The sequence below is a fragment of the Peromyscus leucopus genome, chromosome 1 (genome assembly GCF_004664715.2).
Source record: "Peromyscus leucopus breed LL Stock chromosome 1, UCI_PerLeu_2.1, whole genome shotgun sequence".
Taxonomy (NCBI): Eukaryota; Metazoa; Chordata; class Mammalia; order Rodentia; family Cricetidae; genus Peromyscus; species Peromyscus leucopus.
The window spans coordinates 48,463,036-48,477,271 of record NC_051063.1 but is presented as its reverse complement, the minus strand read 5'-3'; the positions used below and the strand labels follow the sequence as shown (position 1 = coordinate 48,477,271).

Sequence of the window (14,236 nt, the reverse complement as noted above, 5' to 3'; positions counted from 1 at the left end):
ATTCTCCTGCCTCTTCCTCCTGAGAGCTGGGATTGCAGGCGAGCGCCACCGCACCTGCCTCTTGTGTTTTCTTTATTTTTTCTTACTTTAATTGTATTTGGGATGATAATGAAAACTTGCTGAAGACTCACGCACAGCTTATTGAGGTATTGGAAAGTGGCCACTGTGGTAAGTAGCACCCTGAGCAGGAAATGCAGCTGAGAAGTCTCCTGGGCCCTCTCCTTTTCCTCCACACCAACTAACTCCCCTCTGGGCTTTCATGGGAATCACTTCCCTGCATTTATTTATGATTTTATCACCCATGAGTGCCTTCTCAAACTCACAGAGAGCCACCTCCTGAGTGCTGAGATTGCAGGTGTGAGCTGTCATATACAACTCTATTTGTTTTTTGTGTGGCGGACTTATTTTATTTGGCACAATGTCCTTTAAGAGTCCATTCATGTTGCATCATGTGCCAGAATTTCCCTCTTTCGTGATGCTGGGATGACGTTATGTTGCATCTGCATCCCACGCTCCACTATCTATTCACCCGCTCCTGGACACTAAGCCTCTTCTCTGGGCCCTTGTGAAGAATGTGGCTATGAACTCAGCTAGGCATCTACATACGTTTTGGTTTGATGTATCTTTTAAGCCTCTCTTTATGCAAAGGTCTGCCTCCCCACTTATAATGTATGTTGTAAAACCCAGAGGCTTTCAGCTGGTAGCTGTCCCCTGATCCCAGGTTTTACTAATGACAAGCTCAGCATGTCCTTTGCCTGTATTTTTGGAGGCTGCGTCAGAATTAGGCTTTGATTATTTTTTGCAGCTTGAGGTGGTGATGTTCTCTTTCATCAAAAGGGACATAATGTCTTGCTACTGTGCATGCGGAGGGGTTGAGGAGGGACACCACAGTTGCTGATCCTCAGTGCTTACATCCATTAATTAACTGTGCGTTCAAAACGGTGTTGTTCTAATTTGATCATTCCATTTTTGTTAATTAGCTGCAAAAGGATCTTTGACAGTTTGGCCACTGGAGAGAAGCCATGTTACAACCAACACACCCCAGCTAGCGTGTGTGTGTGTGTGTGTGTGTGTGTGTGTGTGTGTGTGTGTGTGTGTGTGCCTGTATATACGTTTGTGAGTATGCTTGCCCATTCATGTGCATGTAGAGGCAGAGGATGCTGGGCTGTCTTCTCCTCCTCCTCCTCCTCCTCCTCCTCCTCCTTCTCCTTCTTCTTTTCACAGACCAAACCTTGACCTTTATTATTTAAAAAAGCTGCATATTTATTTTGCTTTCTGACTCTGTGCTTGTCCCTTCAATACCTTCACAACAATTTTCTGCTCCTCAATAAGGAAAGCCCCTTGATCCTGTCGCGGACACACTTGGCACACAGGGACCCACCGTAGACCCTGCTGACATGCTTCTTGGTCTTAGACAACTTCACAAGGACTTTCGGTCTCACAGCACGAACCCCTCTCCCTGCCAGGGGAGAAAAGCTGGTTTGTTCCATGGTGGGATCAGCCTCGTCTGTACCCTGCTAGGACTCACGGCTCCCTGTGGGCTGAGTTATTCCCTGCTGAGGGGTCTTCTCAGTCTAGCGTCCCTTAGACTGTTACCCTGCCACACCTCAATCTACACTTGAGAGGCCATTTCCTCCTGGAGCCTGAACCTGGGCTTCAGGGAAGCTGCCAGGAGTCAGGGAGCGGCTTCTCCACGTTTCAAAGCTCAGCTGAATGAACAAGGCCAACAGTGCACCTCTATTAAACCTCTTAATGAAGGAAGGCGCAGGCACATGTTGCTTAATGATGGGACACATTCAGAGAAGTGCATTAACAAGTGATTCTGTTGTGTGAAATCAGGTTGCACAGACAGACGGGGAGGGCTATGGTGTTGCCACCCGGTATAATCTGGTACTGCCACTGTACGTGCAGACCATCCACTGGAGCGTTGTTCTGCAGTGCACACGCCGGGCATGCAGTGCATACACTAGGTATGCATGAGGGAAAGCCAGCCGGTTCTGTATCAAAGCACACTACTTGGAGCACAGATTGAATTGGTTCTGAGGCTGAGCTCCACATTGGAAGTCTGGTGATTAACTACTGACACCATGGGCTGGTGTGTGTGTGTGTGTGTGTGTGTGTGTGTGTGTGTGTGTGTGTGGTACTTTGCTCTCTCTGTGTTTGTCATCACAGAAAGAAATAATTTTCTTCTTACAACCTCGTAAAACACACTAGTTTACTTGTATAAGCTGATAAATATTTCCACGTATGTGTAAGTGTGTATGTGTACATATGTGCACATACATCTATATTCATAATCCCAACCAAGATGCTTGTCTGTACCCCCCTTTAGTCACACTATTTTAAACTTAATCTTTATTTCTGTTCTTATTTAATTTTATATTTTTGAGACAAGGACTCACTCTATATAGTCCAGGCTAGCCTGGAACTCACTATGTAGCCCAGGCTGTCCTCCTCCTGCTTAAGTCTTTCCAGTCCTGGGATTACAGGTGTGAGATTCATTTCTCTTGATGTTTATATCATGAATTTCTTTGGATCCTGTTTGACTTCATATAAACGGAACGAAGCAACATGTGCACGGACTTCTGGCTTCTCACTCCCCATTAATGCTTGTGCAATTAGCTCACGTTGCTGGGTGGTTTGTTTTCACTCATTGTTCCATTGTGTGGTTAAAACACGGCTTACTTATAAGTCATGCCGTGGAGCGTCTGGCTGGCCCCAAGTTTGAGTTGTCATGAGTGAAGCTGCTGTAAATAGTCTTTTAGGTATCTTCTGGTGGGCATAATCACACCTACCCATGCATCCTGGAGAGGAACCTGCTGGGAACAAGAGTGGGTGAACTGGCTGGTGGGGTAAGTGACTCTTCCTCATGTACACTGAGTTACGTCAAATTGAACAGTCTCTGACATATGTCAGTCATTATGCCGGGCTTCAGGCAGACACGGAGCTGTCCAAGAGGACTCTGCCTCTGAGACAGGATATCAAACATCTAATACACCCAGGTACCTCATTGTTTAACATCCTTCCTTCCTCCCCTCCTCCTTCCTTCTGCCCTTTCTCCCTCACCCTGTTTATCCTGTTCCTCTGCTGAGGATTGAACCCAAGGCCTCACAGGGGTCAATACACCTCCAGTACATCTCTGACATACACAGCCCGACTCTTTTCTCTTTTCAGTGACTTCATTGAACGTTAGTTTCTTTAGAGTTGAATAACTCTTTAAAATTAAAAAAAAATGTGTGCATTTGGTGTTTTGCCTGCATGTATGTCTGTGTGAGGGTGCCAGATTTCCTGGAACAGAAGTTACAGACAGTTGTGAGCTGCCATGTGGGTGCTGGGAATTGAACCTGGATCTTCTGGAAAAGCAGTCAGTGCTCTTAACCACTAAGTCATATCTCCAGCCCCTTGAATAAGTTTTTAACCCACCAATTCTTTCTTGACTTTTCTGGGGTTTGCCCAGACTTGCTCTGATGATGTCCAATCTTCCTCTGTTTTCTATGGCTGTCCCAGAATCTATCTTAACTGTTCTGAATAGAAAATGCTTGGGATGCCTCCTGGACCCCTGATCAGTTCTTTGTGCCTAGAAAGTCCAGAAAGGTAATAATGTTATTAAAAAGTGACCTCCTTTGACCTGGACTTTTGGAAATAATAGCAACTTTATTCATGGCTTGTACCGACTCTGCGTTTCTGACCACATTAGGGACTCTGACTTGTAAACATGCCTTTGACTTGAACAAGGTTCACACTTGTCATTTCCGCTACACAGGGCTTGTTTATGGTGGATGCACAGTAAATATTTATTTAATGGACTAATACAAATAATTTAAGAAAACATTACACAGACTGTAACTAGAAACTGTGGAATGTTCTAGTCTTTAAGTTTTTATTTTATTTTTAAGACAAGGTCTAGTGCAGCCCAGTCTGGTCTTGAACTCACTGTGTGGCCAAGGGCGATTTATCCTCCTGCCTCCATATCCCCAGTGCTGGGTTTACAAGTGTGTGCCACATACTGTGGATTGCACCCTGGGCCTCTTGCATGCTAAGCAAGCACTCTATTATCTGGAATACATCCTCGTCCCTGCCCCTCAGCCCTAAGAGTGTATGTTTTTATTTAATTGGTGTGTGTGTGTGTGTGTGTGTGTGTGTGTGTCTATGAGTATATGCGTATATGCGTGCAGGTGCCTGTGGAGGCCAGAAGAGGGTGTCAGATGCCCTGGAGTGGGAGTCACAGTGCTGGACCTGGACTTGAGTTCTATGTAAGGACAGTACAGGCTCTTAACCACTGCGCCATCTCTCCAGCCCTAGCGCTGAGACTGTAAAGCAAGGCCTTTGGGATCGCCCTACCTGAGTCTTGGGAGAACGGGTCAGCGGTGGGTGGGAAGGGAGTGAGCAGCCCAGATTTTCCCTGTGGGAGGAGCCAGCTCCCTGGGCGGGGCCTGACTTGGGTCAGCTTGTCCAGTCTCTACCGGTTGGTCGCTTCGATCACCTGTTAGCATCCTGCGTTCCTTCCTCCCTTCCAAGAGCCTCCCTCCCTCTACTCCCTCCAACCTTTTCTCCCCCTCCTCTTCCTTTTATAGCGCTGGGGGTCAGCCCCACTGTGCACACACTAGGCAACTGCTCCACCCCCAGCTACATCCTTAGTCCCAGTGTCCCTAGATTTCTGGGGTTTGCAGTTCCTCAAAGATCGAGGACTTACTTCTCTGTTTCCACCCCAGTTCATTTCAGTTTTACACACACCTTGAGCCCTTATTATGTGGCAGGCAGACACAGAAAGAAGAAGTTCGATCTGCGAGGCATGGGGAACGGGCACTCTGCTCTGCCCCGTGGAAGTCACTGCTCTAGGGACTTCTCTATTTTCCTTACCCGTACAGTGAGGCGTGTGATGATTCTCGGATGTGCCATGAAGCATTCAGCTGGACTGGGCTGAGGCGTATACATCTGTCCCCAACGAGGGAAACTGAGGACAGGGTGGCTGGAAAGCTGAATGTGGGCTACAGAGCTGCTCCAGGGAAGAGAGGCAAATGCGTGCTCACCCCTTTACAGAAGGTGCTGGACCCCTCCCCAAGGGCTTACTGCCCCATTTCCTTTGTCCATAGGCAGCACTGTGATTGACCCCTTGTGCCAAACCCTCTTAGCAAACACCCCCTCTACAGGCAGATCCAGACGGCATCAGCCCACCTGAAATCACCGCCCTCAGCCTTCTCTCCCTGCGGGGAAACTCCCTAGCGGTGTCTCCTTTGCTGTCTGTCCTAGGGCCGCAGCCCCAGAGAGTGAGTGCCTGCCCTGGCTTCCTGGCCTGTCACCCCAGCGGCCTGTCACCCCAGGCCTTGGCTGCCCGGGGAAAGCATCTTCATCAGGAAGGACGAGGCCTCTAAATGTTCCAGAGTTCAGTGCGCTCACTGTCTGTCAAAAAACAAAAACAAAAACCAACCAAACAAGGAAACACCCCTCAAAAAATTCCATTTCTAATCAAGATGGGACAATGGGCCACATCTACCCCTCTGCCTTAAATGATGACAAAGCAGGGGATGTGAAGGAAATGACTATTTTCAGACAGGAAACGCTTAGCAGGTGATGTGGGACGGAGAATCCTAACAGAAGGAAAGCAAGTGTGAGGAGCCGTGTCACGGCCAGGTTTGTAGCTGGAGAGAGTTCCCAGGGAACGGACGGACAAGTCCAGAGGAGCCCCATCGACCTGAGCGGAGGAGAGGAGCTGAGGGCAGGAGGGCCCCCTGGCTGCAGCCCTCGGGAAAATGAGATGGAGGTTTGCAGTGCAGAGGGCGGCCGCCAAGGGCTTGCTGAGGACCATTAGAGCAGATGTGAGCGCTACCGGAAGTCGCAGGAAGTTCCATCCTAAGGGATCAGGCCGCAGCACCCTCGGAGCTCCAGCAGGGAATAGTCGGTGTTTACCCGCCAGAAAAAGCGGGCTCTGCCTTCACGGGATACTGGGTAAGCCTGTGGAAGATGTTCTTCAGGGGGTGTCAGTCCTAGATGAAGGCACTTCTGGTCTTACGAAGGCACAAAAGCATGCTGCAAAAGGATCAGCCTGTCCCAAGTAACTTGACTCTATTCCAGAACAAAGCTCAAAAATTTTCTTCGGTAATGTCAAAGTCGGGCACAGTGGTGCGCGCCTACGGCTCTGTTACGGTTTGAGTCTGAAGCGTCCCCCACAGGCCCGTGTGTTTGAACCCCTGGCCCCCCGCTGGTGGTGCCCTCTTGGGAGGCTGTGGGGCCTGGCTGGGAGAGGCAGGTCACTGGAGGTGGTTGGAACCTGGCTCAGTTCGGCCTGTGCTCTGCTGCCCGATCTCCTAAGGTATGAACAAGTCGTGCCCCAAGCTTCAGTCAGGACGGAATACAGCCTCTAACGGTGAGCCTGAACACACCACTCTCCTGAAGAAGATGCTTCTCACGGGGCGTTGTCACAGTGACAAGAAACACAGCCAATCCGAGCCCCAGCTACTCTGGAGGATGGTTTCGTCCAGAAGTTTATAACCTGCTTTGGCAACAAAGGCAAAACCAACAACAACAAAACCAAACAGTAGCAACAAGACAATGACAACAAATCACACACACACACACACACACACACACACACACACACGCACTATCCCACCATATCAATTAACACTACTAGGATTGAAAATAATAGGAAAATCTGCCCATAATGAAGAGAAAAATCAATTAGCCGAAGCTGGCCTGGAAATAACGCAGCTGACGAAAATCAATAGATTTGAACTCTGTTCCACATGTGAAGAAGTGGAGTTGGGAGCAAGCGTATTAAGACGTATTGAGGCCGGCCTGAGACACGGCTCAGCGGTAAAGAGTGCTTCCTGCTCTTGCAGAGGAATCCCCAGAACCCACACGGCCCCTCACAACCATCTGTAACTCCAGTTCCAGGGGACCAGATATCCTCTTCTGGCCTTCTCAGGTCCCAGACATACGTGTAGTATATAAACAATCATACATGCAGACAAAATAATGGTACACATAAAATAAAAATAAAAATAAATCAAAATCGAGAAGATATGTGGAATGGGAGCAGTGGTGCAAACGTACTCTGAGCTGCTTAGAAGGCTGAGGCAGGAAGATTTCAAGCTACAGAATGAGTTCTAGGTCAGCTTGGGTAACTTAGGGAACTCATGTCTCAAAAGCTAAGAAAATGCAGTTCAGCGGCAGAGTGCCTGCCTAGGCTTGTGTAAAGCCCCAGGTTCGGTCCTAAGTCCTGTAACTACAGATAAAAACTGCAGCGTTTGGGATGTTGTACTAGATAGGCCTAACCGTGGGGTAGACACTGAAAGAGAAAAGACGGTGAATGTAAGAACAGCAATAGAAACCTATCAAAACAAAACACAGCCACAAGACTCAAGAATGTGAACAGAGCAGCGGTGAGGTGCGAGACAACCTCAAGAGGCCTGAGTTTTACAGAGGTGGGGTTCCAGGTGGAGAGGGAAGAGAGGAGGGGACAGGAAAAAATGTGAAGAAATCATGGTGAAAACTTTTTCAAATTTGTTGAGAACTATGGTACGAAGCCTGGTGAGAGCCAAGCAGAAGCCTCTAGACTCCTGGCGCTTGCTCCGAGTTGGCAGACACTCAGCACCTTGTAGCGGTCGAGCACACTCTGGGGCCCTGCTTTCTGCTTTCTCTTCTCTCTCTCTCCTTCAGTTGCCCGTCTCTTACTTTACTGGCCTGTGTTGTCTTGATCACACAGGGTGACTGAGCCAGTAGACACTTAATCTCAGGCTAGGGAACCTACCCTTGCTTTAGGCCTTATCACTGCGTGCCCCAGGCACATCCGCCTTCTGTGAGTCTGAGCCTATCTAGGAACGTAGACTGGAGTTAGAACACCCTAAGTTTGGCTGGTCCTGGCCTCCCAGGACTCCGGGCTGCGTTTCCCCAGGTGTACGGCCCAACAGAACCAGATCCAGTATCAGCCCAGCAACTCCTTGACACAGGAGGTCGGCTAGTTTCTTCTCTACGCTGGGCCACTAACTGTACCATGAGGACTGGATTCGATACTTTCTTTAACATTTTTTTTACATGTATGTGTTGGTTTTGTGTGACTCCTGGGGTGAGAGCAATGCTTGGCTGTGGTGCCTTGACCCAGTGAGCCATCTTGTGAGCCTAGGATGCAGTACATTTTAAATCCCCTTCCAGCTCCAGCAGCCAGTTCCTGAACCGATTCTGGACTTTCTCTTCTGATACGCCTCTGCTTGCTAATGGAGAGCAGAAGGCAGGTGGGTCTCAGGCCCTTTGTCGTAGCCGGGCTGCATCCTTCAGTGGCTCCCTAGAGTTTTCAGGTTGTGTTCCGACTCCTTACCTCAGCACACCAGTCCTCGATGATTAGACCATGGCCTCTGGAAACCCACGGTAGGGTTGTTCTGCCCTTCTCTGTCCAAGCCAAAATTCTAAGTCGGAAGGCCTGGGGTGGGCCCCAGGAATCAGCTGGGTAATGAGCACCTCAATGGTTTTTCAAAAGCACCTGTGTGATGGGAGCTAGATCACACTACACAGGGTAAACTCTCCAAAGAGTAGAACACAGCTGTATGTGGACACTGCCCTTCTGCTGCTCCCTGGGTCCCTTCCCTAAAAGCAGCCAAGTTCCAGAGACAGTTTACGAGTATGTCCAGGCACATGCACATCCAGATGTGTTTTTGAGCAGAAGAGTCCAGGCGACACAGAGAACTCCCCAGAACAGAGAATGGCTGTACCCAGGCCTCTGGGCTGTGCTCCATCTCTTCAGGATCCTCGGCGTGTGTGTCTGTGAAGGAGTTTCCAGAGAGTTCTGACTGGGGAGGGACGATTCGCCCTGAGTATGGTCAGCACCAGTTCCCTGGGCTGTGGCCCCAGACTGAACAAAAGCAGAAAGCGAGCAGAGAAACAGTGTCCATCTCTCTCTAGGTCTTGATTGCAGACAGAATGGGATCAGTTCCTCATGCTCCTGCCAACGTGCCTGGCCTGTGACAGTCTGTTCCCTCAAAATAACCCCTTCTTTCCTTTCCTTTCCTTTCCTTTCCTTTCCTTTCCTTTCTTTCCTTCCTTTCCTTCCCTTCCTTTCCTTCCTTTCCTCCCTCCCCTCTCCTCCCCTCTCCTCTCCTCTCCTCCTCTCCTCCCTGTCCTCCTCCCCTCATCTCCTCTTCCCCTCCTCTCCCTTCCTCCTCCCTCCCCCCTCCCTCCCCTCCTCTTGCCCTCCTCTCCTTCCTCACTCCTCTCCCCTCCCTCCCTCCCCTCCTCCCCTCCCCTCCCGTTCCTTTCCTTTCTTTTCTTCTATCCTGATGAGATCTTACTATGCAACCCTGGCTGACTGGAGCTTGCCATGGAGACCAGGCCCCGAACTCACAGATCTGCCTGCCTTTGATTCTGGAGTACCTAATTAAAAACATAAACCACTGCGGCTTGCCCGGTTCTTAGTGCTTCACTGCGGTAGTCTCACAGCAAAGAAGTAACCAGTGCACACTGCTGTCACAGAGCCGCCCCTCTGCTGGTGTCTGCTCTCCTGAGAGGCTGGCCACCCCCTGTCTCTGTCCCATGATGTCTCCCTGTTCTCTGAGATCTCCTGAGGTGCCTGCAGGGAGCCTCCAGGCCTCTCTGGCGCCCCCCCCTCCAGGTTTACCTCAGGCAGACTTTCCTGTCCCCTGCTCCGTTCTGACTGTGGCTCAGAGGACCTGGTTCATTCTAGTGTCTGTTGAACGACCCAGTCCCAGGGCTGTCTGGGGTCATCAATATTCAGCAAGTAGTGGTGATGGAAGCCTGGGCACCAGACACGCCGCCGCTGTCACTTTTGTTTTCTTCTTCAGTTTGGGCTCTCCCCTCCTGGTGGCTGGGGGAGGAGAGACCCTTGTACGAAAGCTGGAGGGAGGACACTCTCTCAAGTCATCTGGAAGGCAATGACCCTCAACTGACACACACAGAGCCGAGGGTGTCTCAGTGCGGCCATGGCTCATCTCACCAGGATGGGAGAGGTGACCCTATGTTTTCCTGTGGGGGCTGCCTGCTAGGGGAGGGCAGGGGAGCGGCTTGGTGGAGCATGCCTGCCAGAAGCAATGTGCCAGGCGGGCTCCTCCCCACCCGCGCAGAGGGAGCAGGTGGCCTGGGCTGCCGGGAGGGGGTAGGGAGACCCCCAGAGGGAGGGGCATAGGAGAGGAAATTGAAAAAAGCAATGGAGGGGGGCAGCTTGGAGTGTGTGGCTGGCCAAGCGGTTGTTTAATGAGTAAATGTGCCGGGGGCACTAATGAGCTGTGTTCATTCATGGTAAGCTGCCTCCAGGATCGGGGAGCCCGCCTGGCTCTGAGGTGGAGGAACCAGGGATGGGAGCCAACTTGGGGAGCTGCCTGGCTGCTGGGGCAGGGCCGCCCAGGATGGGCTGGTGGGGGAGTCTTTGTCCTGGGCCTGAGTTGTCCTTTCCCTCTCTTCAAAGGGAAGGCCAGGCCTTGCCAGGCACTGACAGCTTGGCGTAGGGCCTGCTTGTAACTCACTGGCCAGGCTGGTCTGGAAGCTTCTCATGGAAGGACTAGCTCTGAAGAGCCATATGCAAAGTCGATCTTGCACCCCATCCTACCTACTTTCACCCCCCCCACCCCTTCTCCTTGTCACTCTGAGGACCCCAGGGCATGTCACCCACTTAATCAACACTCTCCCCTTTCCCACATGGGTCCTGGCTTTCAGGAGCCACGGAGATGATGGGATTCGGGAGTGGAACATCCCTGGAACAGAAGCTTGGAGGCTCCTTCAACAGTTACACGCTGTCTGCATGGGCCTACTAAGTTCCAGATGCTGGGGTAGGTGTCAGAGGAGGAAGTCAGGATGCCAGGGGGTGGCACTTTGCTCCTGGGGTGTCAGGGAAGGAACGCAAGTGTGAACAGCTCCAGCTACTGAGGAAAAACAATTCAGGCACTAAAGAATGAGGATTTCCTTGTGTTGGACTCGGGGTGGGGGGTGGTGGGGGGCGGGAGTGTCGGCTGGCTTTCAGGGAAGAGAGGAGAGTGGCCTTTCCTGGTGGAAATTTTTGATATCACACTAAGTGAGAAAGCTCCCTCCTCAAATTACTGAATTTGTGCTTAAGAGACCATAGCTGGGATGGAGGCCATGCACTGTGATCAGAAGCATGACCCAGAGCCTGAGAAATCAGTCATTCAAGTGTGGCATTCTGGCCATACGCACTAGGACAGTGGAGATACTGAAAAATTTTATCCAGACCAAAACAAAACAAAACAAAAAAAAAACCAAACCAAAACAAAACAACAACAACAACAAAACAAAACAAAACAAAAAACAAAAACAAAAACCTGAAGGGTCCAGGCAGGTCACACCCCTCTGATTTTGTGGTGACTTCAGAATCTTACCGCTGTGATGGGGACAAAGCGCTGCCATGCTGCGCTTAGCCTCTGCTCCCAGGACCTGTCCCTTCCTACTTCCCCCCAAGGGGTGGGTGGGGAGAGTGGGGGGGATGGGGGGAGGCGACTCTGTAGCAGCTCCACTAGGAGAGCATCTCTGCTGCCTCCTCGTGCCCAGTTATCCTCACAGGGGGCCCTGACTCACGGGGCTCAGCCCACTAGGAGCTCCAGCACTTGGGTGGAGGTTCCAACAGAGGAGCGCTGGACCAAGCCATCCTCTACTGGGAAAAGTCATCGTCCTCTTTGACTGAGGGCGAAGCTTTGAGAGGGACACAAATGGAGGAGGGGGACGCCCACAGTGCCAGTCAGATCACCCAATCAACCCTGATGATCAATGGGATGACAGATGTCTCTGCCAGATCCCTCACCTCCGGAGCTCAGCAAGCCACAGCTGTCCTTAGCTCGGGGGAGGAGCTTTGCCTTTTCTGGGGTTGAAGGGAATTCTGTCCCTCACTGGATTTCCTATTCACACCCACACCCCTGAACTATGTCAGAATAAGACAAATCCTTGCCCATGGGACTGGGAAGCCTAGGGTCCTATACAGGTGGCGGATGAATATGCGCCGTCTTTCTCCTAAACAGGATGTGTGCTCTCTCCACTCTGTGGCCTTCTGATGATAGGACCAAAGATTCCTTTTCATCTGTTTCCACCTGTCAGATGTCCAGAAGGCCTGGTGTGCTTGGAGGAATGTTTGCTGGATTTTCAAGACTCCCCGACAGGCCTGCTCCCCCACTGGCACACCAGTAAACAGGCTTGGGTAGAAAACACCTCTACCCCTTACAAAGTCCAGTCAGGACTCATCACCCCAGCTAGCTGGCTTCTGTTCCTGGGAGAAAAGGGGTGCTGCCATTTGGGGAGAGTGTGTGTTGAGGGAGACTAACCTGGCCTGGGGCTTTTGTGTTCTCTCAAGGTTCTGCCCTCAAGGTCCCAGGCTGGGCAAGGGTAGGCAGCTTGGAGAGGCCACCTGGTACCAAAAGCTTCACCAACAATTGACAAAGGAAGTTGTTGGGGCTTGGTGACCTCTTCAGCCACCGGGGAAGTCTGCGGTCCCAGGGAAGGTGTGGCTGTGTGTGTGTGTGTGTGTGTGTGTGTGTGTGTGTGTGTGTGTGTGTGTGTCCCTTTGCTCCTCTGGGCCAGCAGCAGCTGCGGGTGCTGAAGTGACTGATATAAATGTACACATCCTTGGAGAGAGAGAGAGAGAGAGAGAGAGAGAGAGAGCGAGAGAGCTCGAGCAGAGCCCACAGAGCAGGTCCAGCCTTCAACACCCCCCTCCCAAGGCCCTGGCGCCTGGGAGGTTGCACCTTTGAAACTGTATGCCAGCGGCTGGGCCTCTGCAGCGGCAGAGGAGTGGTGGGGAGGAGGCGGGCGGTGGTCCGTGCTGCGTGGGGGAGGGCGGGAAGGAGTCTGGCCCTGGATGTGTGCTTTTCGATTGATGGATGACTGCCGGGTGTGAGCGAGCGTGCGGGTGTGTGTGAGTGTGTGTATGTGTGTGTGTGTGTGCGCGCGCGCACGCGAGGTGCGCGCGCGCGGGGCCTGCCCATTTTCCTCCTCGCAGCAGTCAGTTGGGAGCTGGAGTGAGGGAGAGGGAGACGCCGGCAGCTAGCTCCGGGAGAGGAGTCGTGCGCCCTCCGCTTAAGGCGCCTTTCCTGGGTCCGAGCACTGACGGGTCGCTGGGAGCATCTAGGTGCTACCCGGACTGCTGGGGCGCATCGCACGATCCCTCCCGGCTCTTCGGTGGCTCGGCGGGGATAGCACCTGGGGGCGGCCCCAGACGGGGATGGTCAGCGGCTGCAGCCGTCTGGCACGCGAGCGGGACACTGTGAGGGCACCATGGCGCTGAAGCTCCAGCGCGGGTCCTCTTTGGGGCTGAGCCGACCGGAGCTGTGGTTGCTGCTGTGGGCAGCCGCGTGGCGCCTGGGGGCCACGGCGTGCCCCGCCCTCTGCACCTGCACCGGCACCACCGTGGACTGCCATGGCACTGGGTTACAGGCCATCCCCAAGAACATCCCACGGAACACCGAGCGCTTGTGAGTACAGCTCCTCCCGTCCACTGGGACTCCTCCCAGCCCCAGGTTGCTCTCACACCCTGACGCATCCGAGGGCCGGGGATGGGGTGGGAGGCGCAAGACTGTTGGGCTCCGTCGCCAGTAGAGGAGTCGGTGCCTTCCTTCGTAGGTCTTTCGGGAGCCAGAAGCTAGGCGCGCGGCTGTCTCCAGGTGCCGGATTCAAAGGGCCCTGGACGGCTTGTCAGCCCATCCTCACACCTGCCCTTTGCACTCTGCACCATGGTAGGCCCTCCCCACCGCACAGCACTTTATTCCGCCAGGATACCTGCGAATCCGTGCCAGAGAGCCTTCCTGGCACCCAGGAGAAAAGCTTCCCACACATGCCAAGCACAGTGTCTCCTTTTGGACACTTGGGGCTTGGCTGGGTTCTGAGTGAGCAGGTGGATTTGGGTTCCGAGGGCTGGCTGCTTGGTGCCACGGAGCAGAAGTTTCTGGGCTCCTAGTCTACCCATTGTTTGTCCCCAAAGCCTTGGTAATTCTTCCCTTAAAGGTGTCAGCAGTCTACCCCCTCCCCCTGTCCCCATCCCCAACCCCGGCAGACAGACAATGGGACCTGAGGGCCTTTGGTTCAGGGTTTGGGGCATGTGACATTCAGCACCCTGTAAGGGTTAGCTGTGTCCTGGACTGGGAGCCCAGGAATGATACGAGAAGCTTGGGGTGAGGACGTAAGGTTGAAGATATCGACGGCGAGAAGTCGTAAAAACCATCATGCCTCTTGCCTTGTTCCTTCTACTTCTGGGTTCTTGAGGAAACTCCACCCTTTCTAGACCTGCTGAGCACGG

At 52.4% G+C, this 14,236-nt stretch overlaps 1 protein-coding gene across 1 annotated transcript in view; it reads left to right on the top strand.

Moving 5' to 3' along the window:
* The first annotated feature begins 12,777 nt into the window (after positions 1–12,777).
* Slit1 (slit guidance ligand 1) overlaps positions 12,778–14,236 on the top strand; it is a 155,234-nt gene continuing 153,775 nt past the window's right edge. Inside the window, exon 1 of the mRNA XM_028889415.1 lies at positions 12,778–13,415. Within this exon, the coding sequence (XP_028745248.1) occupies positions 13,219–13,415 (197 nt within the window). The 5' untranslated portion in view covers positions 12,778–13,218. The remainder of the gene's footprint in view (positions 13,416–14,236) is intronic.